General features: G+C 40.7%; 2 protein-coding genes across 4 annotated transcripts in view; one reads left to right on the top strand and one right to left on the bottom strand.

Annotated features, from left to right (window-relative positions):
- ETFA (electron transfer flavoprotein subunit alpha) overlaps window positions 1-25,748 on the top strand; it is a 32,837-nt gene extending 7,089 nt beyond the window's left edge. The window contains exons 2-12 of the mRNA XM_068144122.1: window positions 490-639; window positions 2,334-2,415; window positions 2,518-2,600; window positions 4,051-4,150; window positions 5,322-5,432; window positions 6,572-6,673; window positions 7,423-7,491; window positions 8,455-8,537; window positions 20,804-20,869; window positions 24,690-24,770; window positions 25,633-25,748. Of these exons, the coding sequence (XP_068000223.1) occupies window positions 490-639; window positions 2,334-2,415; window positions 2,518-2,600; window positions 4,051-4,150; window positions 5,322-5,432; window positions 6,572-6,673; window positions 7,423-7,491; window positions 8,455-8,537; window positions 20,804-20,869; window positions 24,690-24,770; window positions 25,633-25,671 (966 nt within the window). The 3' untranslated portion in view covers window positions 25,672-25,748. The remainder of the gene's footprint in view (window positions 1-489; window positions 640-2,333; window positions 2,416-2,517; window positions 2,601-4,050; window positions 4,151-5,321; window positions 5,433-6,571; window positions 6,674-7,422; window positions 7,492-8,454; window positions 8,538-20,803; window positions 20,870-24,689; window positions 24,771-25,632) is intronic.
- TMEM266 (transmembrane protein 266) overlaps window positions 25,746-27,705 on the bottom strand; it is an 85,485-nt gene continuing 83,525 nt past the window's right edge. For all 3 annotated transcript variants that reach the window (XM_068144119.1, XM_068144117.1, XM_068144118.1), the window contains one exon: window positions 25,746-26,892. In XM_068144119.1, coding sequence (XP_068000220.1) covers window positions 26,315-26,892 — 578 coding nt within the window. In that variant the 3' untranslated portion in view covers window positions 25,746-26,314. The remainder of the gene's footprint in view (window positions 26,893-27,705) is intronic.

The raw sequence follows: 27,705 nt of genomic DNA, 5'->3' as shown, positions 1-27,705 counted from the left end.
CAAAAAATGAAAACCAAACCAAAACACCCCAAAACAAAACCAAACTCCTCCAGCAGCCAGGCAAACACCCGACACCCCACCTTCCCCAACCTAACAAGTAAATGTTTATTTGTTATGCTTGGTTTCTTTGTGTCTTTGTCTTGCTGGTCTAATTCTTGCTTTTTAAGGTACTTAACTAAGTTGATCAGCTGAACTTGAATGTAATATATTAAAACATTTTTCTTAATATTGTTCAGTATTTTCCAGTGTAGGTTTGAATTTAAACACAGTGTGTTATAGATATGCTGAAGTCAATATGTTTATATATATGTTTCTTAAACATATGTATTCCGTCTACTTTAAAATTATCTAGATTTAGCCTATTTTGTTTGACAGTAGCATTTTACAGTTTGTATAATTGATAACTTTCTGTAAAGCATTAGATGCTCTTGGGTGAAGTTATTTTACTTAAATGCTAAGTACCCGACTCCTCTCTCTCTTTCTTTAAAGGCACCGCTGCTCCAGAGGTTTCAGAGTACGTTAGTCGTGGCGGAACACAACAATGAGACACTCACACCCATTACACTAAATACTATCACTGCAGCAAAACGTCTTGGAGGTGAAGTTTCTTGTTTAGTAGCTGGCACCAGCTGTGACAAGGTAGGAGATCTGTTTTCATATGAATACAGTGAAACTGTACTTGGTAGCGTCTTGATCAGCCTGAAAAATAATCTGTAGTGAAGGGAGACTGAGCCAGTAATTGCTAATCTGCCAGAAATGTCCTGCACTTGAACTGCTGCTCTTCTGAAGTGAAAATAATGGGTATAGATTTCATTTCATAAGGCAGAATATCAGTATCAGTTGTTATAAGCTTAAGCAAGCACATCTTTATAGTACATAAGGTGAATTAACTTTTGAAACAATATTTCCCTGTAAAGTTGGAATGGTAAATATTGCAGCACTAGGAACTTGGAAGGAAGTTTTCACTTTTTCAAATGGAAACCAGCAGAAATGAAACAGCACAATGACAAATAGGGCTTCTGAGAGTGTGTTTGCTACCCACAGTTCTGAATTACTGCTTCTTGACTTTATCATATAGCTCATGTTTGAAAAAAGAAGTTTTGTCTATGTCAGCTGATACAGTGTTAGTCTAATTTTTATGTGCAGTGTCCAGAGATAATGTGGTTAGCACACCAGTGCCACTTGTATTCCAGCCCAATATACTCTTATGTTGAACAGTAATATGCCTAATAATTTTCATACATCTCGCACTGGTGACATACTTAGAGCAACTAATTTATGAATAGGTAGAGAAACCTCAGTGGCTGTTCTAAACTGAGAACCAGGTGTTCAAAGTGGAGACCTGGAAGAAAATATTTACCTAGATCAAGAAAACAATTAAAAAAAAAATAATTAAATTTGCCTTCTATGTCTGCCTTTCAGTTTCATTATTCTTTGGCACTTGCATAACAGAAAAATTATTTGAATTTTTGTTTGTTTGTTTGTTTTTTAATACTACAGGTATGGTGTCTGTTTGGTAAGGTGTGTTATGCTGGGAAAAAGTACTTTGCAAAAAGTGAAGGCTTGTTCTCTTATTTTTAAGTTTCGTTGTAAAAATCTGTATTGATAGGACAAAAGAGGCAGTTAAGCAGATCCTCTGTAGCAGCTATTACAGAATTTCTGTTTATTTCCTCCTGTTAATTTTTGAGGGTAAAATGATACTCTGCAAACTCCATAAAACTGCTCTAGTTCTGGGATAGTGCATGTGGTCTCCAGACACTGCTGTCAGTCTTCTTCCCTCTGATCTGCAACAACCCTTTTATCATTTAAACTTTACTTCTGCAAGTTTAAAGAAAAAAAAATGCATAAATACAGAATTGAAAATACACATTACATCAGTCGACAGAGTCAGCCGCAAACAAAAGATTACTCCTTAGATTTGGACAAAGATATAACATAGCTGTACACTCATATTTGCAGTCTATGCTTATGCCGATGTAAAAGAAAGGATTGTCTTGATGACTAGATCTGGATACTGACAATAATCCTCAAATGTGATTGTTTTCATCTGTTGTAATAAATCATGAGGTCATTGTATAACCCTGCATACAGGAGGCAAGCTTTCCTATATTTGATTTGCTTTGTAGTTCTCTTATTCACAAAATCCATTTTCATTGTCCCATAAAGCACTACGCTGCGAGCCATTTTGTTCCATAGGTTTGTTCTGATGTTGCACTCACATTTGTTTTCCAGGTTTAACTAATCTGTAGGCTGTGAGCTCTTTCCAGCAGGGACTCTCTCGTTAGTGGTGATTGCTATACTACAAACTAATAAAAATTCTTTTGTAATCGTAGGTAGCAGAAGAAGTCAGCAAAGTGCAGGGGGTGGCGAAAGTTCTGGTGGCTCAGCAAGATGCATACAAGGGATTTCTAGCAGGTGAGGGTTGGACATACCTATTTACAAAAGAGTAACGAGTTTTATATTTTCGAGTGAAAATAAGATAGTTGTAAATTTTAAACAATATATTTTTATCCCCAGAGGAGCTGACTCCTTTGATTTTGGAAACTCATAAAAAATACAATTACACCCACATTTGTGCTGGGGCTTCTGCTTTTGGGAAGGTAAGTAGATCAAAATGCATCCAACATTTCTTGTAGAAAAGGAGCAGAGCCACTGTCGTATGTAAGAATGGGAATCACGTGCCTGAGAGAGGGCAGCCGTGGACAGCTTAGAGGTTTCAAAAAAAGTTAGTCATTCATTTAAGAGGTCAGTAGTTAGAAACATTGATTCATGTCTGAGTTCTATCATGAACTGACTTGGACAAAAGAACAGTGTAGAAGAAATGTGTCACGGTAACCAGATAGGTCTGTGTATGTGAGGTAAATGTACAATAACACAAAATGGGTGTAGTGATCTGAAACAGTTATGAAAATCATAAAGGAGTACAGGAAATTGAGATGAAAAATGTGTGATTTTCATGTTGAAATGAAAATGTGCAGACCTATGGGAAGCAAATACTTTTTTTATTGGAGGGAGAGAATTGTATCTATGATATTAGTCATGTGAATTAAAATATCTGTAAAGTTATATAAATAACACAAATCCACACTATTTTTCAAAACCTGTTTTTATAAGGAGTGTATTTTTAAGTATGCAGAGAGCCTCAGTACTAACAGTCTGGTTAGCACTGTGGTGCAGCTGAAGTAGGAAAAAGGATGCTTTGGAAATCCTGCCGATGTGGGGTGAATCATGACATCAGCCTTCCAGCTGACTACTTTCACTTCCAATAGGTATTGATCCATGTAGCTGTAATTTTGCTAAGGTCTTTACATACCTTAAATCTTAGGGGTGGGCAGTATTTTTTAAAATGTTTTGATCTGCAGTGTCTTAGTAAAGGTTAATAGCTTTTGCTTTAAAGCTTAATGTTCCATTTTTGAATGCTTAATGTGAATAGAGATTTCAGAACTGGGCCCTTTGTTTTGTACCAGATTAGGAGGGCTCACAAAGCAAGCAAAGCTTTTGCTGTTGTTAATTTCTTCCTGATTTATTTACATTGCTCTTTTTATCCTCCTTCCTAGTCCTAAAGATGCTGAGTATTTTTCCAGAGACAAATTTCAGAGCAGGAGAATACATATTTTAACATTAATTTAAGAAATATTTATATTTAGTTGTTTGTTTGTTAAACTTTTGAGGGGGATAGTGCAGAGTTGTTTCCTTTTGTGTCAGGCAGTCTGGCTCCCTTAAAGTGCTAAGAGCATGGCAATCCATAACTCAATTCTTCTGTCAGTTTTAAACTATTGAAGCAAATAAAGCCTCCTAATTTAAGATATTGAATTAAGGGTTTGCTTATGGTAAGTCTCATAAAATGTCCAATATTAGTACCATAATGGGATTTTATTTGGCTATTAAAGCTACATGAGAAACCCTACAAAAATCTTACCAGTTGTATGTGCTTTTTTACTTATCGACAGTATTATATGAAGCTAAAATTGAGATAGTCCATGTTGTTTTACATACCATGTACATTTTACTTATCATTTACTTTGTTAACTTTCCATGTTTAACTTCTAGAATCTTATTCCCAGAGTGGCTGGCAAGCTTGATGTTGCCCCTGTTTCTGACATTATTGAAATAAAGTCACCAGACACTTTTGTGAGAACTATCTATGCAGGTATGTGGTATTTGTGCAATAAAGAATCCAATATTGATACATAATCCTGTTGGTAGAACCTTGGACTATGATAGGAGTTTTTACTTCACAATTCAAATTGCTGTGATTTATGAAAATGAAACCTAGGGAGGGATGTGTGTGAGAAAAGAAGTATTTCCAACAGCTTTAGTACTGTCATTCAGAAGCCAGTCTATCGCTTCAATTTGTAGTGTTTGGTAATCTTGCTTTTATATGGCCTGCAGTTCTGTGTTAATACACTTCTGATCAGATTTTGTCAAACGTAAGGCATAAAGTTAATTCCTCATCTATTTGTAATATGACTGTCATTAGATCTGATTTAAAATACCACAGGGTTATTTTTCCTAATTATGAAGACATTGAACTAATTATTTATAATACTTAATTGACTTAATTTACAAGTCTTTTTTTCAGTCTTGTTTGTCTAATGTTTTTCTGACACTGTTTTGTAATTTAAATATGAGCTCACTAGCTTGTTTCTTAATTTTACTGTATGGGATTGTACCATGTGTACCAACATGGTACTACATTTTGAGTTACATTACCAGAATGGGCTTTTGTGTTGCATTTTGTTTCCCCATAATTCACAGTTTCAGGATGACTTTGTTTGAGTAGCTGGTTTTGTGCCATTTTCCACTTTTAGTGTTCCCTGCAGCCTTCAGTGCGAATTAAATACATGTATTATATATTATTGAGAGAAACATGATTCCACAGAGACTTTATGCAGGCCTTATTGTCTTCTCTTTTGATGAATTCATGCAACAGGATAAAAGATCTACTTTGAATTATAGACATTGCTGATGTTTAAGAATGACACTTTAAAAGTTGGTATCCTCCCCACCTTCTGTCATTTATAAGACATGATTTGAATGCTCTGTAGCCTCTAAAGATAGAGGATTTGTTATCACACTTCAGAAACATGAAGCTAAAAATTAGATTCAAATATTTGTAATCTGTTTACTAAGTGCCTGAGTTTCATATTTTAGTCATCTAAATAAAACTGCAGTTTTGGGAAGTAACTTTCTGAATGTTGCTTATTCCAGTAGAGCTGCTACTATGTTTCTGATTTTATTTGCTTTTGAATAAGCATAGTATGTCTGATATTAGCTTCTTTAAAAAATACGGTATAACCCTTTATTTTTTTTTTTTTAAGGAAATATTCTTTGCACTGTGCAGTGTAATGAAGCTGTTAAAATATTTACTGTACGGGGAACTTCTTTTGAGGCTGCACCAGCAAGTGGTGGTAGTGCCAGTTTAGAAAAGTGTGAGTATTTTTCTTGCATTTTGTTTTGTGTAATAGAGTTAATTTTGCTCACTGCACAGCGATGTTTTGCAGAAGTATTTGTCAAAGCAAACTGATCATCGTGATCTTTACTTCATGTTTTTAATATGGTTACTTGACCATGGTTTGTTTTTTTTCTAAGGGAAGATGGGGATTATCTGCTCACTTGCTACGTTTTTTCCTGGAGATTATTTGTGCTGAAATCTGGCCTTGTGTCATTTGCTGCTTAAACCTTGGCCACTGCGGCCTTGGAATTTTTCCCTGAACTTACAGCTGTTGGATTAACCAGACTGGTTTTCAAAGGAAGACAGCAAAAATAAAAGTTTCTGTCTCTCCACAGTTTTGGCTTAATTGGTTCTGCTTCAATTAAGATAGGTCATTACAGTACTTGGCTAATTTAGTAGCCGTTTAAATTGATTGGAGAATGCCCAGTTGTTGTTTTGGATCATTTTTAATGAGCTCAGTGTAAATAATTATTGTAATTGTGCTAGTGTAGCTTTGATAAAAGAGAAATTCAGCCACTGAATTGCAAAGTAGTTGAGATTAGAAGGGACCTCCTTGCCCAGGTCTGTGGCTGCTGAGGTTTTGAGTATCTCTACAGATGCAGACTTTACAGCAATTCTGGACAACCTGTTCCAGTGTTTGGTCACCTCTGTTGTTTTTTGTTGTGGGCCTTTTCATGACTGATGTAAATCTGCAGAGGCAATCGTTAGTAATGTGCTCTGTGTGTGTCCCAGTCCTTTATTTTTCTGGGTGGCTTAGCCACTCCGTATTGCCTAACATCTGTGGGTGTTAGGAAAGAAATGTTACTTTATATTTGATTAGCATACAGCACTGCCATTGCACTGATTAACTAGCTTGTTCTCCTCTCTTAACCACACTTACTCTGCTGGGTTGGTACCTATGTGTGACTTGCACAACGGGCCTTCCTTTTAGTGCAGCTTATACTAGACGTTGCTGAAACAACTGATGAAAGAAGCTTGTAATTCAGGGTCACAAACCCCAATTTCTGATAGGAGTTAAAAGCTTGTAGTAAAGCTAAGTTTAAGAAATGTAAAAGATTGCAAATACATGCTTTATCCTTTTTATTGTGGATGCCTGCCTTCATCTGATGAATGCAGTGACCCCTCCACCACCTGTTGGTCTTTCTGAATGGATTGAGCAGAAGTTGACAAAGAGCGATCGACCAGAGCTTACTAGTGCAAAAGTGGTTGTGTCAGGTGGTAAGTAGATTACATTACTTAAAGGCAACCTAACAGTTATAATGATACAGTTAAATAATATCTCTAGCAGAACACTATAATGTGATACATTAAAAAAGTATTCTGATGTAATTCTGAAATATGGCAGAAATATGGCCAGTGGGGTTGCACCCAGTGTGTATGTTCCATGAAGAAGCAAGGCATGAGCTTATCCTGTGCTAGTAGGCTTTGTAAGAATATTGTCATATTTGATGAGTCCTTTTAAACTTAGAGCAACATGAAATGGGTTTAGATCCAAATCTGTCATGTTTAAAATTATTGCTAATCATTACAGGCAGTCCAAACATTATTACACAATGACTTTAATGATTGTGAAAATAATGTTTGTATTCTGCTCATCATGTGTAAAGAGATGGACTGTAATTTCTTAGTTATCACACTACAAATTGTTGCATCTAAAGCCACCAGAGGGAGCACAGATTAGTGAGGAAAAAAAATAAATAAATCCTGTTTCATGATCTCAGAGATTAGTCTGGATGCTGCTGTGTGCAGGAGTGGTGGTGTTTTATACATATTAAATAATACCAATCATGACAAAAACTAAATCTCCAAATATTAAATACTATTTAGTAATGCATCCAAAAATCTGTGAGCAAGCATGTGTGCCTTTGCAAACACAAATACTCATACAGGGAGTTTATGTAGGTAATAATAATATTAAAAAACAAACATTTTATGTTCTTTATCTTCTGTTGTTCTTAACTTTTAAGGGAGAGGCTTGAAGAGTGGTGAAAATTTTAAGTTGTTGTATGATCTTGCAGATCAATTGCATGCTGCAGGTAAATTTGTTTTCCTTTTTTTAAACTCTGGGTACTGTATTTTGAAAAATCACATTAAGAACAATGTCAATCTTAAATCTTAGATAAAGCTTTGTCTTGTCCTTGTGGTCAACTGTATATTTCAGTGTCTGTGTAAGGAACAAAATACTAAACTGTAGTATGCCTTGTCCTTCTCAGATGCCCAGAACCCAAGCTCATAAACAGAAAATGAAGTTGTATGAATTTAAATGTAACGCATATTCTCATGCATCCTTACACATCACATCACAGAACCCTTTCACACTTATTGTAGGTTGAGTGGCTCTCTTTTTTTCTGTACTTTTGTATTAACAAGAGAAAACTGACAGTGGCCAGTGTTTCAGCAAAATATTTTATTTAAAGTCTAGAGTGGGAGGAGTAACTGTTTGCATTAACATTTTAACTGCATTAGTTTTCGATTTCATATGTAATAATAAATGCATAGTTTTAAATTAATGGCTTTGTTTTTAAATTGGTAGCTTCACTAAGTAAATGTCCATGTGGCATTTTCAAGTTTGCTTTGATATTTTTCTTTACCATGCCTGACTTCTGAGCTCCACAGCAATATAAGGTGATACATGTGTTCTCTTGAAGCTTGGAGGAACATTATGGGAAGGCGTTTATGGGAAAATCCTCTTTTGACAAAGCGACTAGAGAAAATAATGGAAATACTCCAGACTGAAATCCTTGGGTTTAAATATGTGGCCCTTTGGTGCTGCCAGTAAGGATTTCCTGTTGCTGATGAAGTGCATTAGTGCTTAGTATTTGGAAGTTTCATCCAGTGGTACAGAGAGGGATTACTGTAAGAGCTTTTAAGGGAGAGGTTTCTAAATACGTGCCCTTAGAGTGTGGGACTCTTTGGTAAGATACATGTGTTTTTATGGTGATAGAAATTTGGCTCGCTAATATTAAAAGAAAACACTGGAAATATTTTCTTTCAACTAGTTGGAGCTTCCCGTGCAGCTGTTGATGCTGGCTTTGTTCCTAATGACATGCAAGTTGGACAGACGGGCAAAATAGTAGCACCAGTAAGTATGGAAATTGTCTTTTGTAAAAGAGCTGTGATGTTTCCTAGCATCCTTTTTTTTCTTTTTCTCCTTCAAAACAATGCGTAGAAATGAGCTGAGTCTTAATACTGAGCTAACAGGACAATCTTAGTGTGCCTATAGTGATATAGGCACTGGATCATGCATTTGCAAAAGTAGAGCAGCAAGATGTGATGTAAATCCACACTTTGGGTCAGTCAGAAGTGTTCCACAGACCATTCTGTGGAAATTTTGTGTGCTGGAGTTTTTTCCATGGCTTTTCATGCCTGTGCTGAATCTTTTTCTGGTTTTCTAACAGCCATCACTGATACACTAAAAGGTATTAGTATAAACATAAAGCTGAAATGGTACTGGTATGTTCCTTGACCTCTGGGAAATGCAGAGTTTTGTTTCTTTTTTTTTCCACAAGACTCTAATGAGTAGCTTAGTGTTGGTAGATAGCTTCCCTGCACATCTTTCCTGTTATGCATCCTGATACCACAGGGGACTGCTTTCTTTTGCTGTGTCTTTTTGCCTTTGAGAAGGGCTTTCTGTCATGTAGAAGTGTGACACAACTTTCATTGTTCCTTATGAGTTCAGGAGAAGATAGATGTGTAAAACATAGGGGGCATGAGTAAACAAAAAGGTACAAATGTAGCTCATCTCTGTGTGGGGCAGAATGTGTGCTGGCACATGGTGAGGTATGATGGACATTGACACAAGTAGTGAGTTGTGACTGAGAACATAGGCAGGTGTGGTAATCTGTCAAGATGTATATGTTGAGCTGTACAGTTGAGTAAATGTTTAGCCTTTCAGTAGGAAGTTCTTTTGGAGTGTGCATGGCCGCAGAATGCACCAAAAATTAACTTTTTACTTGTTAATCATTTAATAAGACTGGAAGAGGAGAGTAAACAGGAGCTTAGAAAACTGTCTTATTTCAAGTGATGGATTTACCAGATCACAGTAATCAAATACCAAAAGTCTGTATGTGTCCAAGGCCCTGATAGGATCTGAAATGTTTTGCTGCTGTGCCTGTAAGAGCTGCAAATTCAAGAACTTCAAATGGCAACCATTATTTTTCCAGCAATGTAACCAGCAGGATAGAGCAGTGCTTGAAGATACCAAACACACAAGCTTGTGATTCCTGCAGTCTGGTGTCAGTTCTGCCTGCTGGGATTTTTTGAAGAAGATACTTCATGCTTTGAAGTTCTTCTGTCTTGAAATCTTGATAGGATGTTTTCTGCTTTTTAAGTCCTCATCAGAGGCCTTCTGATGGTAGCCCTGTTAGGGTTAAGTGGAGCTATTGCTAGGCACACTACTGTTTAACTTGTAAATCTGTGTGATAGCCAGCTGCTACCAAAAACCAGCGTCTGAGAAACAGATCCATCAATAAGACTTAAGTTCTGTCTGGTTGCATATTGTGTCCTTCCAAAGTCTTAACAGAGTGATAATAATCTCTGCTATGAGAGGAAATTGTGAAGTCTTACAGGTTGTAAATGCCATTCTAACTCGTCTTTCTGGTAGTGTCTTTCTCTCGTTATCTTTCGTGGACACAGTGGACAGCTGTAGCCCCCAGTGTAGTTCTTCCTCTTTGGTAAGGGAATGTTTGTATTTAAATATAATGCACTCTCCTTTGATCACACAGTAGGCATAAGGTTCAGCATACTGCAGCTACAGGCCTCAGCAAGCTAATCAGCACTAACTCAGTAAGTGCTGCTGCCAGCCATGAGAGCTGCAGGTTCCAAAGAAGACAGACTTATCATAAGAAGGCAGTGTTTAGTTGGTTGTTGAGTTCCTAAACCTTTAAAAACTAGGGAGGAAGCTGAGTGTCATTTGACAGCGTATTTTGAAAGGGCATGAGATGAGACTGACCATCCATACTTCTTCGCTACCCAAATATCTGTTCCTGAAGTGGAAATTGTGAATTTGAAGACAGGTCAGCTCTGGTTTGTGTATCTGGAGGCTCAACAATGAACATTCTTTCCAGAGTCAAGGGCATATAAAAATTACATTGAAACAAAAAAGGCTAGTTTTTGATGAAGATACAGTGCTATACTTGGCACAGATGGCTCATGGCAACATGTGAAATTCATAAAAACATACAGCCACATCATAAGAACCCATCAATGTCATCACTGTCGTCTTCTAGAGGATTGCTAAAACAGCCATTAGTTGGTCAGGACTGACTAATGAATGTTTAACTATTATGTCAATAAACTGTCCTCACTGGCAGAACTGCATGCTGCATCCTTTTGTCAGCTTGCTGATGTATTTCTCTCTTGTTTCCTTTCTTAACAAATGTTAAGTAGTGAGCTATGCAGAGCACTAAAAATTATATGCCCCTTATTTTGAATTGTTCAGATACTACTGTATGCAAAGACAACATACAGTGCATACTAATGTAGAAAATACGGTAATTGTAATGGAAGTGCAAGCTGAATTGATATTAACCCCACAAATTTACTGACTAGGGGAGTTAATTTTTCCATGTGCTGGATAGATACCTTGAATATAGGCAGTTTGGAGCTAAGAATTTGCATCTTCACATTCCTAATTCTACTTTGGTGCTTTAGCTAGAAAACTGTTCTGTGCAGTAGAAGATAGAGTTCACTTCAAGAAGCAGAACTGAACCTTCTTGACCAAATTGAGATCATATGGGCTGTTTTAACAATCCTCTAGAAGGTAACAGCTTTCTTGTCCTAAGTGGTATGGTTAATACCACTATTATTATTCATACTTTTTTACTTTTCTGCTCAAAATCTGTAACTAAATTATAAAGGCATAGCCTAAAACCACCACTTGCTGGTTTCTGAACTGTGACCTATACAGTTTAGATTTGCAACGAGGAGGTGTACAGGGGATGATTGAACACCTACAAATAAGTGTCTAATGCCATTTTAGCCATCTAGGGTATGAAAAGGACATTCACAGGGTTGGTGGTTATTGTGTAGGACCTGGAGACTTCTTTCTGGAGCAGCATCTATGATTCATGTGGGGAATCCTATGCTGTCTATGATACCAGGTAGGCACCAATGTTTGGACACCCAGATTGTTCTCGTGGTCTCCCAAGTTTTCCCTTGTGTCCTAAGTGTGTTTCTTGTCCTAAGTGGTATGGTTAATACCACTAGTTCAGGGAGCACTCATGACATGGTATATGGAAAACTGTAGAGGGGCTTGGTACATTGGTAGTGAGACTGGCAGAGACCTGAGTTTTGTGTTTAGTTTTGACCTCTAGTTAAGATGGCATGTCCTTCTGGGTATGTGGGTTTTAAGCAGTGGAAGAGTCTTGGATCCAAGAAACCATTGGAGTTTGAGACATACTTGCTCCCTGTGCAGCTGTTAGTTTCTGATGGGAAAGTATCTCGGTGTGTGCTCTTACTCTTCTATTAATAGTCTCTTGCTCAGTCTCAGTGGAGGACTGGAATGCATTATTTTTAAAGGACTCAGGAACTGGGTCATTTTTGAGACTGGAGAGGTCATTACAAGCTCAGGAGGGGAGGTGCCGCTAGTACTTTTTGTGTGCGACTGCTCAGAAGTGCTTCCGTGCTGATCATTGGGTAAAAAGGTAATAATCTGAAAGAGCTGCTTATTTCTTCCCTTGTGCCTTTGTGAATCTGATGAAGGAAGTGTAATTTTGGTTACTGGTCCTTCAGTAGTTCTGCGACTGGCTTCAGCTTTTAAGAGTGTAGTCCAGAAGTGCATCACAGGACGTGAGAGCTTCGCAGCCACAGCAGTCTCCCTGAAATTGTGATGTATTAACCATGAACAAACTGCCAGTCAAGCAATTGTAGTTCATTTTGCTTGGGTAATGAAAGAATGCAGTTAATTAAAGAGTACAAATTTCACCTTCTTTCTGGGTGAGAATTAGCTCTGTACACTTAATTGACACTTCCAAAACAGCCTTTCATCTCTAAACTTCAGCCTTTTGTTCGTGTTGGGATTTATGCATTCTCTTTCTTTTTCTGGCTGCCTCTTTGGTAATTTTTCTTTTGTATAATTCTGTTCCAGCTGTTAAAATGTACGGTGTGTTATTTTTGTTTCTATTTGTAGCTTCTTTTACCTGTTGAATTCAGGTGATTGCAGGTCCTGTTTGGACAGCCTATCTTAGGAAGGAGAGCCCTGACTTGTATTATTTGATGAGATGGAAGGAAGGAAATTTGTAGGTATAAGTGGGTACATTAAAATAGAAAATGTTATCTTCCTAATTGAAAAAGTAATTTGGTATACTCAATGTCTTTAATAATTGTGAATAATTTTAGGAGTGTGGTGGTTTTTTTTTTACTTAGAAGCCAGCTGTTTTCCACTATTTCTTATATGCAGGTGTTGTGCAGAAAAATTAAATTTAGTCTCGGGTTAAGCACAACGTGTAGTTTCTGTTTAAGGAAAAAGCTCTTGTAACAATGCTCAAATTAGTTGGTTTTGGATAAAAATGTCTTTCCCTTGAGTGTCTACTGTTAAACATTAGTTAAGTATGTCCAGTTAGAAAATACTAAATTCCCTGTGTGAATCAAGCCTACCGTTACCACCCAAAATAACTGCTGGTTTCAGATGAGATGTCTTGAAGAGTCAGGGGCATTGGTTTTCACAGTAAGAACCTTCTCAGTTCTTTGGATCTTTTTCACAGAAACAGAGACACAAACAAAAGAGAGGAGGAGAAGAATAAATAATAAATTAAATAATGTTTATCAGTTTTCAGTTATTTAAAACTTTTATAAATGGAACACAAATGCTCATTATTAGCTTTCTTTGCCTGAGGTATAATTAGCAACACTTCTGCACATGCTTGGTGCCATGGGTTAGCTGTTTGGGTGGGTTGGATTGGTTGATGGGTTGGACACGATGATCTTGAAGGTCTCTTCCAACCTGGTTTGGTTTATTCTAAAATAATCTTTCCCAGGAACTTGCCTGGTTTGTCTGATATTTAAACAAAAATTTCTGACTGCTGTGAATAAAGGAAAGCAACTGCTATAAGCCTTAAGTAGCTTCTGCTGTGTGGTGGGTTGAAGTTTCCCCCCAGCATTAACTTTGCCAGACTAACTCAGAAGCAAATGAAGCTGTATTTACAAGCAAGAACTACACTCTACAACGGAATGCAATGACTATGTACAAAATACATACTATTTACAATATTATACAGATATTTACAATTAGCAAACAACAGGAAAATCCCCCTGGTCAGGGACTAGGGAAGCTGTTCCGCTGGCCCCCCTAGCCCTTTGTCCCAAGAGAGAAAAAGGAACGGAGAGAAAGCAGGGCTTAGACTTAACTAAACAGCTCAGTCAAGGCCAACCGACAAGTGCATTAATCTCTCCCAAGCAAAGCAAAACCAGCAGAGATCAGGAAAGAAGAGAGAGAATTGTTATGGTATAGCCTGTCTTATTCTAGATATTTAACCAATGAATTTATTTAGAATAATCTTTTGTTTCCCTTTTTACACCCAGTAGTGATTTATTCATACTTTTCTACTTTTCTGCTCAAAATCTGTAACTAAATTATAAAGGCATAGCCTAAAACCACCACTTGCTGGTTCCTGAACTGTGACCTATACAGTTTAGATTTGCAACGAGGAGGTGTACAGGGGATGATTGAACACCTACAAATAAGTGTCTAATGCCATTTTAGCCATCTAGGGTATGAAAAGGACATTCACAGGGTTGGTGGTTATTGTGTAGGACCTGGAGACTTCTTTCTGGAGCAGCACCTATGATTCATGTGGGAAATCCTATGCTGTCTATGATACCAGGTAGGCACCAATGTTTGGACACCCAGACTGTTCTCATGGTCTCCCAAGTTTTCCCATGTGTCCTAATTACATTCTTTCTTCATCCTCTGAAGTAAGATGGGGTTGTACTGGGATTATCTTGCTCTTAATTTTATCCCCCCTAGAAAGCAAACAAAATCTCAGTGGCACTGTTGGGTTGCCTTTTCCCAGAAAGCACGTGTCATTTTAGGCTGTTCGTGTCGTCCTCTGACCTTGTGCCTGAAAAGCGTCCTTCTAGTTTATCCTCTTCAGCACTTAAATGTTGACTTTGCTCTTTTAAAATTTATTTTCCCTGGTTGAAGTCTGTGTTCTTTTAGGGTCTTGTTCTGTGACTGCTTTAGCTTTCTTTGTAGTTTTTCTTAGCTGGCAATAGGGAAGATATGGCCAGACTAGTATTTCACAATTCTAGGGATAAAGGTGTCCATCTGGGCTAGACAAGAAACTGAGATGGAAAACTCAGGAAGGCAGGCATTAGGAAATATATGATGTAGTAATAATTGACAGTGGATTAGATGATTGAGCTTGAAATCTGATATGATTGCACAGAAGGCAGATGCATTGGGAAATCTCGGGTGGGGAAGCAGATGGGAATTCTGTGTAGCCAGGGGAAAACTTGCTGACCTGCTTAGCTTCAGCACTGAAGCTTTGATTTCATACCAGAGGGTCTCTGAATGTAATGGATTGCAGGAACTTCAAAAGGGAGGCAGATTTACAACTGTCAGGAATTGGCAGTAATAATGAAGGGGAAAGAGGCATATTAACAAGGTGCAGCTTCAGTTGAGAGGCCAGAGAGTGAGATGTTGGTTCAGTTGAAAGGCACCAAAATGGTGGAAGAACAGGAACATCTTAGGGTGTAACTGGGGAGAAAATGTAGAAGCAGTAGAAGGAAAGCTCAATGTTAAGGAAGCATTTCCTGACAGATACAGAGAACAGTCTTCTCAGAGCAGTGGAATTCCTTGGTAGTCATCTGCTCTTGCTTTGGGAGAAGCAAGGAGGGAGAAAGTGTATCACATCACTTACATTACTCCTGTGTTTCACATTTCTTTGCAGGTGGTGACAAGCAAATTCCTGGCCTAGCCTGGTCTTATTTACACGAGTAACTCATGGTTCATTGCATACTAAGTGGATGCTAACTTCTTCAGAGTTGCATCCCATTGCTTTTTAGGCATCATTCACTTGCTTAGGTTAGGTTAGGTCTGTTAAGTTTTGCTTCCTTTCACTCTCTTGTGGGGGAGCATAGGGAAAGTGAAAGGAGGTCTGTTTTATTCTCCTGTTTTTGTTACTTTTTGTTCTCTGGCTCTAAATGAAAATTATGAACAACAGAATGATCAAATTAATTCCCTTAGCTTCATGAAAAGTTTTGCTCTTGTCATCTTGACTACTCATTTAAAAAATGCTTACCAATGATAAGATCTTCATTACTTCCTGACTTGTTACACATATGATAGAATATTGAGACACTAAAGTTTCCTATTCAAGCACATGGTACATGACTTATTTTTTCCTACATTTAGCTAGCCTCTTTGTAGGAATGTGCTACTTGTACATTACATTTGTGGGTTTATTAACAGACCAGCAGGTGCACTTTCATTATATAAATGGTAGAGGCTGTTAGGTAGGTAGCAGATGGGAATAGCAGAGAGAAAACTGACCATGCCTAGAAAATTTTTTTTGAAACATCTCCTCTGATAATTCACTATTGTTGAAAAGTAGCTTTATAGTAGCAAACTTTAGAGAGCTGTTTGTATGCAGCTGGGAATGGGTTTACAGACTACCTTTCTCTGCCTTGCTAAAAAGCTAGGGATTGACAACCCCTTTCATCCTGCATTATCCAGTGTAGCTTTTAACTCCAAGAAAACTATGTTCACAAATTGATGCTCTGCTCCTTTGGGGTTGGTGCAGAAACATTAAATTGTACTAAAATATTCATATGTGAGTGCATTTAGCTGAAAGCAATTGATGTGCTTTTCCCTGGAGAGGGGAAAAAAAAATGGTGTATGGCCCTGCACTCCAGCAGACACCCTAACCATGCTTAAGAGTAATTACATAGCTTGGCTGATCAAAGGTTCTTAAAGTGAAAAAGAAACTGTAGCTGGGATGTAGTTCAGTAATGTGTGCTTCTTGAGTGGAAGATACTTGACTGCATCAGTAGTACATACTGGATAGTTGTTTGATATAGAGTGTAGTGTATAGGAACTAGTGTCAAGCCAGAAAATAGTCGGTGAATAGCTTGTAATTGGAAGGAATCTCTTGTATTAAGCAATTTTCAGTATAAAGATTTATTTCTGATTTCATTGTCCTTTCACTCTTGCAAAGCAAATAAAATATCTGAGCTGCCTTTAAAAACAGTATGTGTGCCAAAGGGGTTTATTAAACTAGCCTGTTTAAAAGCATGCCACTGATAGGATGATAAATGGATATACACTGAAGGTTTTCAGCGTAACTCAGAAACTGGCATAAGAATCAATAGTGGCTGACAGCACGTTTGCAAAGTACCCACCTCATCTTGTGTTGCACCTGTGGATGCACAGCAGCCTCTTAGAGCAGCATTCAGAGTCACTGGAAGTTGCAACTAAAAACTGTTCTTAAGCAAATGCATGCATCTTAACTGCCCCAAGGCAGCCAAAGGCATTTAAAAGTATTCTCATAAGTAAAAATGAAGTAATGTTGTATGCCACATATTACAGATAATTGGAAGTGTCGATGCACACAGGAAAATAACTGCATTGGTATGCTGGTAATTATAATCACCCCCACAGAGCATTCTTGTGACTTTTTATCTAAAGAGTGGAGTGACTGGTTCTGGAGCTTGCTTGCAAATAGTGCATATGAAGTCTGGAGGACTTGCTGTAGATGCTAATATGTAAGTTTGGTACATTTAAAGCAGAAATAGGAGTTCAGGGCATGGCTAAGGGGGAGGTTTTTTTTCTATTTTCTTTTTTCATTTTAATGATTAACATACAGTGACTCTGCAGGACATACTGTGGTCATGTTTGTCAAAAACACTACAGGGCTAGATGAATACTTAAAATTGGTAATGGGAAGTTGGATTCTTGATTTGGAATCTTGCCTTTGAATAGGGTAAATTTAGGACTTGAAGTTTTGTCTCTTTTTAGGACTCTGAGTACTTTTTCAGGGTCCCAGCTTCCACTGGAGTCTGGTGGGATGTTGTGTTGCAGAGTACATTAACAGAGTCTTTGCCTTTGTGGCAGTTTGCTGCCAGAATCATCTTTGGCTGTTGCCTTAGCGCTTGTGGGAAGCCTGGTGGATATGTTAGTGCTGATGCTCCCACCATCACCTGTTCCTCTTGCTGACAAACCAAGCTCTTTCTGCAGTACCACATCTTTAATTCTAAATATTTTCCTGATTGTGCCTTGCTGCCCTCTACTTTGTACACCCTTGGGCTGAATTGGGGCCTTTCAGCTTCCTGTACTTCTTGTTTCCTCTGTTGTGCTCTTTTTGACCATTAACTCTCTTCTCTGGTGTCCCTTCCCCTGTGTTGATGTCATAATAAATAAAGATTTGTTACATGGCTGTAACACACAGTTACTATTTCCTGTGTGGAATGAAGTTGCTGTGAGGCAGGACAATTCCTGATCTGATGCCGTGCCCTTATACCAACAAAACTTTCACTTTCCTTGACTTTAATTGCTTTTGGGACTTCATTTCTATCAGGCAGTGCAGTGGGCCCCTTGGTACAGAATCCATGTGCTGTTCTGTGACACTCTTCTCATGTGGCACAGCACTGGCAGCAGCCCTTCAGTGGGCACCTGCCTGTATGCAAGCGCCACTCCACGTCCTGCTCTTTGACACAAGTGCCCTTAATTGCAGGCTGTGGATCAGCCACCTGATGGCAGTAATTAGAGCAGCTTCCACGGATCCAAGAACTGGAACTTAAAGTCGGTATAAAGCCATCTTTGTTGGCACCTGAGAGGTGTGATCCAGACTCTGATTCATACCACTCTGTGCCTTGGTATGGGTCTCCTGTGTAGATGAGCTCTGAAGAACCAAGATCTCCTCCTAGACCATCATATGTTCTCTGCTTCAGTGGCAGACATGTCACATAATGCAGTTGGAAGCAGTGCTGCTGTGTGGTACCAATCTACTTCCCTCACTTATTTCATAGTGCTCAGGGCTACAGTCCTGGCTTGGGACATTGAATACTAACACAGTAGTAATGCTAGGACTCAGCAAAAGACACGGCAGAAATTACTGATTTCATGGAAAACATCAAACCAAGGTTATTACCCTAAAAATAATGTAGAGTTTTGAATTTCTGAGTCTTTTATGACCTTTCTAGATGACCAGTTGAATTCACTCCTTGAAGAGCACCAGTCCTGAACCTTTATCATTCAGACCTCACGGCTCCTTTGTGTGCCTCCAATTAAATTGCAGATAGATTTAAACTGAGATTTAAGTTGTCACATCCATTTTATGGTGTAGAACTCTTGATAAGAAACATGCTGTCCTGTGTGTTCTTTGCATGAAAACCTTACTGAGGTGATCAGTAAGGGACCAGCTATCTCTGCCAGAGAGCCAAGAGCACATAGCCCAGAAGGGCATGGTTTAGATGCATAATAAAGGCTTTTTAGACAAGGCTGGTGATTTACAAATGTCCTTTTAATGAAGCATCCTTGTCTTTGCTTGATATTTTAATAGAATATACACACAGGCGTCTGGCTCCTGCTGAGCTGGATTCTTTCCAGAGGCTGAACTTCACGACATTAAGCAGACTGATAAGAGTATCTGGTAGTCTAGATGACTGGCACTTAATGAATTGCTAAAAAAAAAAATATAAGAAAAAAAATCAAATTACAGTAATGTGTTTTTAAAAAGAGCTTCTATTAAAGACTGTAAGATGTTAGAATAAGTTCTCCTGTAACATCTGTTCTTTTATTTGCTGTAATTGAAGTATAGCATTTTTACCCTGAGTTCTTCTATGGACATATTGTATTACTTTGCAGCTGTGGTTAGAACGGATTGACCCTCAATAGTAATCTGCTCAGTAAAAAGCTCCTGAGGCTAAGAAATGTCTGAGTGTCTTCAGCAGCTGTGTGGTTTTGTGGAAATACCTGACTAGATTCTGTATTTCAATTTCAAAGCAAGCCTTTTCAGTAGGAAATATTTTGTTTCTATTTTGTTCGCCCTCCCCACCAGTTTTTACAGGAGATAGCTGTTGTAGAAAAGTAAAACAAAAAAAGCTTCATAAAGCTTCATTCTATTTCAAAGCCAATGTAAGAGGTGAAATTTAATGATGTCAGAAAGCAGTCATTTGAGTTTTTTGTCTAATTGCTGTGATGGTCAGGCCTGCGCAGCTAAAGCAGTCTGCATGGTCTCTGTATCTGAACACCTCCATTTGCCAGCCTGGTCTGTAGGTCTGTGCCTGTTCCACAGCTGTGATTTGTTCTGTCATGGTGAAAGTCACATAACTGTAGTGCACATCTTCAGCTGCACAGGGAGAAGGCTTCCCCTGCCCTGGCACCAGAAATAATGTCTTGAATTAGATCTGTATGTTCTTAAATACGGGCTAACCTTGGCATTTGTAAAAGGGAAGCTCTGGGAGGTGCTTGAGGTTGTGTCTTTTCTAAGTAAGTATAAATACCACCTTTGAGTTGTTTTTTGGTGTGTTGCAGTTTCCTCTCAGTGAATGAGTTGGTGAGAAGTGCTTGCTTTGTTTTTCTTCTGTAAAACTTGGTAGCTAAGGTGTACAGGCTTGGCTGCTGCTTGGACTTGTGGTGGTAAGAAACTCTCACAGCTAAAAATGTACTTAATTTTGAGTAATTACAGCCTGGGTCACTTTCTGCTGTGAATTAAAACTGTTGATATTTGCCTGTAAACTTTCATCTGTTTTGAATGTAAGTTTCTTTGGAGACGCTAGGTTGGGAGCCCCAAAGTGTAAAGACCACCTGCTGTCAGTGCCTAGCTGGGAAGCGCTTCATTCCTCATCTCTCTGTAGGAGTGAATGGGGGAAGAAAAGCTTTAAGAGCATATGACCACTGAGGGCTGGGGTAGATCATAGGAACTATTGGGATGTGTGCAGTGCACTAGCCCGCTCCTGAGATGTGGTATCCTGCCATATAGGAAACAGCTGAATTTCAGCTTTGTGCTCTGTCTTGTTTAAAGGATCCTAGAGGCTTCAAACTGAAGAGCCTAGGTTTTCTCTTTAGACAGCTGCATTATGCATTTGTGGGTTATCTTGCTTAATACTTGCCTTGGGAATCTCTGGGGCCATGGGTAGCACTGATTGTCCTGTCCACTGGCCCAGCAGTGTCTCTGCTCTGATGCAGATCCTTCCATTCTCCCTCATATGTTTTTGCTCCTGTGGGATTCTCTGTTTTTACACTGCATCCCTCAGTGAAGAAGGGGACCAATCGTCAGCTGCCTTTAATACTGAAAACTACTGTAATGTAAAAACTCTGCATGTAATTCATTTTGAGTGAGGCTTGGGAGAGCTTACTGAAACTGTGTTGTGGGTACCAAAAATTGTCTCATTTTTGTTTCCTTCTAGGAACTGTATATTGCTGTGGGAATATCTGGAGCAATCCAACACTTGGCTGGAATGAAAGACAGCAAGGTATATAAAGATGAATGTGCTATGATGGATTTCTTTTGAGGAAGGAAATGAGTTGACTTCTTTGGTTTTATATCAATACTTTAGCCAGTTTTCCTTTTTTTGTAATGTTTTAAAGCAGCAGACAAACATACTAACCCTTCAGGCCTTTCCCAAAAAGGTAAGTGTGGATAAATCTCTAAGGCGGTAGAAAACCCGTTGCACTGCAACCAGAAGTGGGAAGTAGAAGCAGCTAACTGACTGTTTAAAAAGCCCCAGACCACCCCCCCATATGCCTGAATTCTATACAATAGTTCCATTAGCATTTATTTTGGAGCATGACATATTAATTCATGCATAACAATGTGCAATTTGAATTATGAACTTAGTATTCCATAAAGTAAAAGATGTCTCTGACATTCCTGCATTTAGCCATTCAAATGGAAACCTATTATAAAACGGCAGCAAAACTTTAAAAGGTTTAACTCATTAGCTGCCAAGGCAGATAATCTAAAACGGGAACTGCCACTTTGGTCCAGAGCCCTGTGTTTGGAGGGGGGAGCAGGTTAAATTCCAAATTGTACTAGTAAATGGCAGGCATCAAATCTATGCCTTGTCCTGCCTCCTTGCAGGGCATTTTGGAAAAAGAAGATAGATGTTTCTGTTTTCAGGGAACCAACTTATGCTTTCAGGCAGAAACCAAAACCAGAAAGTCAAATAGCCTGTGAGACTGAGGAAAAGGTTTGCGGAAGTATACAGACAGATCCTTGCATTTGACCAGTGGCAGAACAGTGAGTGTGTGTGTCTGGTCATTGTCCTCATAGGCCAGCCTGTGTGGCAGGAGGGTCTGTGCTTCCTCACAGTTCAGTTCTGCTTGGGTGTGTTTAAATCCACGGGGGAAATATTTCTTGGGGAAAACCCTGTAGTGTAGATTTGGGATACAGCACCCTTTTTGGGCCCTCAGTCTTCTGAAGTCAGGCACTTGTCTGATGCCAACACAGTGGGGAACCACCAACCAAAATTAGAAATTAGGGATGAATGATGGGCAGGGATGAAGGGTGCTGTTGAGAAGTGCGAGAAGGTGTGTGAATACTACCTGTAGCAGTGAACACTAACTGCTGTCAGCAGAGCAGTGTTGCCATTGTCTCCTCACAGAGCAGCAATAGGGTCAGTCAGACAGCAGGAGTGTATGAGAGCAGCACAGCTAGCAACCTATTCCTTCAAGTGCCAGAATTCCCTGTTATAAAAACACTGAGCAGCAATATCGTCCTGTACTGTACAGCAAAACCTCTGCTGCTTTGCCTTTCCCAGTGCCACGTTTGATACTTTGAGATGCTTTTATGGGAATTACAGAAATGGAATCTGTTGGTATGAGATGCTTACTTCTGTTTCCTTTCTTCCATGTATTGTAGGCTTTTTAGTGTAAAATTCAAGTTTGCTTATTTGTGTTAGAGAAGTGTTATCTTTCTATTAGCCAAAGCACATTGGAGTGGTAGTTACTAGAAAAGATCCAATGTTCAGAAAGGGTTAATGTGGCTGTGGAGACTGTGGAATGTCCCCTGCCCTCCCTCAGCACTGTGAATTACCTGGCATTGTGGACCTGTATACTTCCAGGATATGGTTTCCAAAGCAGTCAGATGCTTTCTACCAAGTGAAATGTGTAATTTATTTGTCCTTCTACAGCAATGTAGAAATTGTATCTTTTGAGGAGACCTAGAGTTGTTGCTTTCTTCACTTACTTTTAATTCCCTGTGAGGCAGTTACAGTGGCTTTTCTAAGGGATTTAACTTGCAAAGTTCTGTTGCAAGCAAGGGGATGCTGTTGTGTCTTACCATGGAAAGACCATTAAGATAAAAAAGTTACTCCAGCTCATGGAGACAGGAGAAGGACCAGGCTGCCAAACTAGTTTTAAGAGTTTTGCAGGCAGCTGGTGTCAATTATGTTTTGATGAGGACAGAGCTGGTAGCTCCAAGGTGTTACTGTCTGCTGGCCTTCAGTGTTAGCCCCTGTGAGCAGTTCTGCAGAGCATGGTAGGGCCTTCAAGTAAATTTAAAGTCATTGTCAGAGTTGTCAGTGGAGGTTTGCATTGGAGCTGGGACAACTGAAAAAACAGTAAGACTTTGAGAAAAGTATTTCAGGGAAGGCATCACTGGAATAGTTGCAGGTCTTTGCTTAGGAGCTGGCAAGAGGGCAGCAGCAGTGCTCTGCTATAGGTGCTTCCTTCTCGCACATATGATGTGGTCCTTTTTAGAGTGACTCACAGGATACAAATAACCTGGGAAGGGAACACATTTTTGTGGGCCTAAACGCACAAGGTTTGCAAACTTTTGAGTTACTGCCATTAGGTGTATGCCACTGAGCCATTAATTCTGTTGGCCCTGAGGGGTCTTCTTGCCTCCAATCAGAGTTCATGATGGCAGCATCTGGACAGAAAGGCAGCACTAGAGTGCTATGGTTCAGACCCCTACTTTCTGTAGGGCCCCTTTCATGAGTTGTTAGCTTCCCCCACCCTATCTGTTATGGAGCACTCCCCATCCTGTTGTAATTTTGATACAGACCTCCACATTTAATGTGCTGGAAGCTGTCACAATCACAGAATGATACTTACCTGTATGGTAGAATTTAAATTTCCAGGAAACAAATCCTGGCTTTTGTACCTGGGAACACATAACCAATGTTGTTATGAAGATCAGACTGGGAGCCACCTGGCTTGAGAGCACCACTGTGGAGAGGGACCAGGGGGGTCTGGGTGGGCAAAAGACTCAACATGAGTGAACAGTGTGCTGCAGTATCAAAGAAAGGCAAGAGGATGCTGAGTTGCATTAATAAGGGTATCACAGGCAGAGATAACGATGTCATTCTCCCACTCTACTCAGTGCTGGTCAGGCTGCACCTTGAGTACTGTGTAGAGTTTTGGTCCCTGCTATGGAAGGATGAAGACAGGCTGGAAAGGGTCCAAGAGAAGGGAGACTTCCTTTTTAACAAAGAGTCCCCGGGTAAAGACAAGGGGTAATGGGGACAGGTTGCTACTGGGGAGATTTGGACTGGATGCCAGGAAAAGTTTTTTCACCATTTGCATTATTAAGCATTGGAATAAACTCCCAAGGGAGACAGTGGATTCCCCTGCATTAGGCAGTTTCAAGGCCCAGCCTGACAGGGTGCTGGGCCAGATCATTTAAACTATATTCTTACCCTGAAAGGTTGGACTAGATGGTTCTTGAGGTCCCTTCCAACCTGGTATTCTATGAATGCTCTGGACTGGTGCATTGGGATTTCAATTTGTGTGTTCTGTTGCGTGACAAACTAAATGCTGTGTTCTGTATTGAGTACAGAGGCCTTTAGGTTGCTTTGTACTTGTTTTAAATGCCACCTTTGTGTTACTGCTGTTAATTCTGCAGCTGGGTTCTTGCAGGTCATCTTTGGTAGCTATTTTTTTCTTGAGACTTTTCAACAGGTAAGGGCAGCCCTGATGTATGCAATGTGCAAGGAAGGGAGTTTTGGGGCTATGTGTGGGAGGGTATTTTTGAAGTGGAAAGATACTTGGACTGCTGTGATCCCAATAGAATAGAATAAACCAGGTTGGAAGAGACCTTCAAGATTATCGCGTCCAACCTATCATCCACCACCACCTAACCCATGGAACCAAGCACCCTGTCAAGTCTCCTCCTGAACACCTCCAGTGATGGCGATTCCACCACCTCCCCGGGCAGCCCATTCCAGTGGGCAATCTTCTGCTTGTAGGGGCCTGGAGTGTTCAGCAGTGTTTGCTAGCTAAGGCCTGTTGCTGTAAGCAGCCCCAGGTGTTAATCTTAGTGCTCACATGCTGCTTTACTATTGTTTGCAGACCATTGTTGCTATTAACAAGGATCCAGAAGCTCCAATTTTCCAGGTGGCAGACTTTGGACTGGTGGCAGACTTATTTCAGGTGAGGCTAAATGTGATGTGCTGAAGGAACTGTTTCAGAGGTCCAGTAGCTTACATAACTTGATCTAGTAAGTGTTACAGATGTCTGAGGGTATTTACTTTAGAACACACATGAAGATGTTCTTTGTTAACATGCATGGACACTCACAATTCAAAGCCTGCACATAGAAGCATTCAGGGGGCTTGAGGGGGCTGTGCCAGCTGCCTCTATTTTAATTCCCTGAATATGACCCATTTCAAGCAGTAACTGCTTACATGTATTTTTAAGCTTCATGAAGTATGAGAATACAGAGTTGGCAGGAGGAGTTCTTGGTTTTGCTTGAGCTTGCTGCCTCACTGGACGCATGAAGAGCTGGCAGCTCTCTGGGAATATGTTGCTGTGTGTGCCAGCCCACGCCCAAGTGCGTGGGGCTCACATGTGCCACCTCTGTGCCTGGCCACACAAGTGACTGGCAGGAGCTTGTAGCAGCTCTGTGCAAAGGCCTGGGCAGAAGCTCTGCCAGCACTTAATGCCTCTCCTGAACTAATGCCCACTGCCTCAGCGGTGAGCACGGGCCTTTGCGTAAGCCCAAGACAAAGTCACATTCTGAAGAAACACCATGTAGACAATTTCCTTAATAAATTTTGTACGAATGCATTATTTCCACCTAATGGAAATGTAGCTCTCTTAAATAATTAAGAGGCTTTATTCAGCAGGAGCGAAGTGGGGAGTGTTGTGAGCTGTGGTGACTCACAGGCCCTGGAGTGGTGGGCTGGGCATGAGGGGTGGGAGGGTAACTGGGTGGGGGTTGGGTGCCACATGTGGTCAGTTTGGAGGTTCAGAGGAGACAGCACACACTATCCTCTGCACTGGCTGTTTGCAGGCGGTGCCAGAAATGACGGAGCTTCTGAAGAAGAAGTGAGCAACGGTGATGGACCCTGCACTACGGTTGGGGTAGTGGGGGGAGGAATAAGGGCAAATAAAGGATTTTACTGGAGAGAGGCAGGGTCAGTGTGGTGTTGGTCTTAGTGGGCAAATAGGGTGGCACATGGGTGGGGAGAAAGGAATAGCAGGGAAGAGAAGGCAGGCAGGAGGCAACATGTTTGTCACTTTTTATTCTTACCTTTGCTTCCCTCCCAGCCACACTCAGCCCCTGGGTGGGATCAGGTTGGGCCCAAACTGTCCAGCAGCTGTCCCACCCCTGGGCACTGTGTGTCTGTGCTGACCCTGGACTGATGGAAGGACCATGGCACACTGGGACACTGTTGGTCTGGCCCTACACTGGTGGCAGGTGTCTGTCCCCCCCAGGCACTGTAGGTCGATGTTGGCCTTAGACTGCTGGAAAGTCCATTTTGCCCTACAGGACACTGGGTGCCAGCTGGCCTGGAGCTAGTGGCTGGTCTGTCATGCGTCATGGCCACTAGTGGACAGAGGCGATGAGAGCTGGTCCCTGGCTGGTAGCCACTGCAGGAGATGCCATGGATTGCTTCCAGCACTGCCACTTGTTCCTGTGGCAACCTCATGACTCAGCTCAGTGAGTATATGCTTGTCCCCCCACGGTGTCCCTATGCCTCAGGAACCTGACCCAGCCGTGGCTCTGGAGGCCCCACTGCCCCATACTTCTCATCAATCATTGGTCCACCCTGTGGGCAGTCAATGAGTGGCTTGAGCTGGAAGACATCAAGGTTCTCCTGGTTCCTGCGGTTGTAGATGCTGAGCCGATGGCCCAGGTTTGGGCTGGCCCCCATAGGGCTGGGCAGCTTCAGATTGACAGGATCCAACCCCTTCTGTGCCAGACAGGCTTCTTCTGACAGGGATGACAGTAGCTCCTGTACCATGGTATGGGCCACTCGCTGCTGGGTGGGCGCAAGGTCAGCCTGGCCAGCACCGGTTTCCACAGTGTCAGCACAGGCCATGCTGCAGTCTGGGGAGGAACCCAGCGTCTGGCTGCTCTCACTGCAGGCCTGAGTGCCTGAGCTGACAGTCGAGCGCGAGGCGCTGCCTGAGGTGATGCTGGCAGATGTCCCAGTGCTGCCCAGGCGCAGTGGCATGTCCACAGTAAAGAGGTCAGAAGAGATGTTGGGGCGGTGGACGTCAATGGCAGCAGTGGTCACCACGCAGATGGCCTCAGGGACACCGCTGTCTGCGGGGAACATAACACAGGGAGGGCTGGGTCAGTGGGAGGGACACCTCTTGTATGGCTGTCCCTCTAGAGCTCATGCATATACCTATGGGCAATGGCCACTCCCCACCTTCCCTCCCCCCCAACATAGGCATCTCCAGGTACACCTGCATTGAGAGAGCTGTATCCCCCCCACAGACAATGGGCATGTAAATACCATCTACCTCCAGCTGTATGGCCCTGGTATGGAAAATAGATAAGGGTAGAGAATATGGAATCATAGGTATGTATACACACACTACTTCTATAGGAAGAAATGAATATGGTGTTCTCTTGCGTGTATGGGCAGAAAGAAGGTATACCAAGTGGCATACCTCAATGGAGTGTTTCTATACATGAACATACACCCTCCAGGTGGAACTTATTGTGTTCCAGTTTGTATCCACTGCCCCTTGTCCTGTCATGGGGCACCACTGAAAGGAGACTTCATGATGGAACCCTGCCAGAATGAAGACATTGACTTCTGCCAGGGATCAGCAGCCTCTACTGGTGGAGATACCAATTCCCCGCAGCGCTCTGCTTGTTTCCTTGCACATAGAATCATAAAATATCTCTCTCAGGGGATGTATAGTTGAAATACTTACATAGGTACTTATATAGACCTTACATAGACCTATACTTACATAGACCTTATACTACTACTACTTAACAGATTAGAGATGAGCATATATGTACAAACAAATTCACTTTTGCACCTGCTTTTTACATTACAGCTCGTTCTCTGTTCTTAAATACTCACATGCCTATACACTTTTTTCCTCTGTGTCTATATAT

The sequence above is a fragment of the Melanerpes formicivorus genome, unplaced genomic scaffold (genome assembly GCF_026170545.1).
Source record: "Melanerpes formicivorus ecotype bairdi unplaced genomic scaffold, bMelFor1.0.p_v2 SCAF_10, whole genome shotgun sequence".
Lineage (NCBI taxonomy): Eukaryota > Metazoa > Chordata > Aves > Piciformes > Picidae > Melanerpes > Melanerpes formicivorus.
Note: the sequence above shows the minus strand (reverse complement) of the source record. Positions and strands in the feature narration are given on the sequence as shown.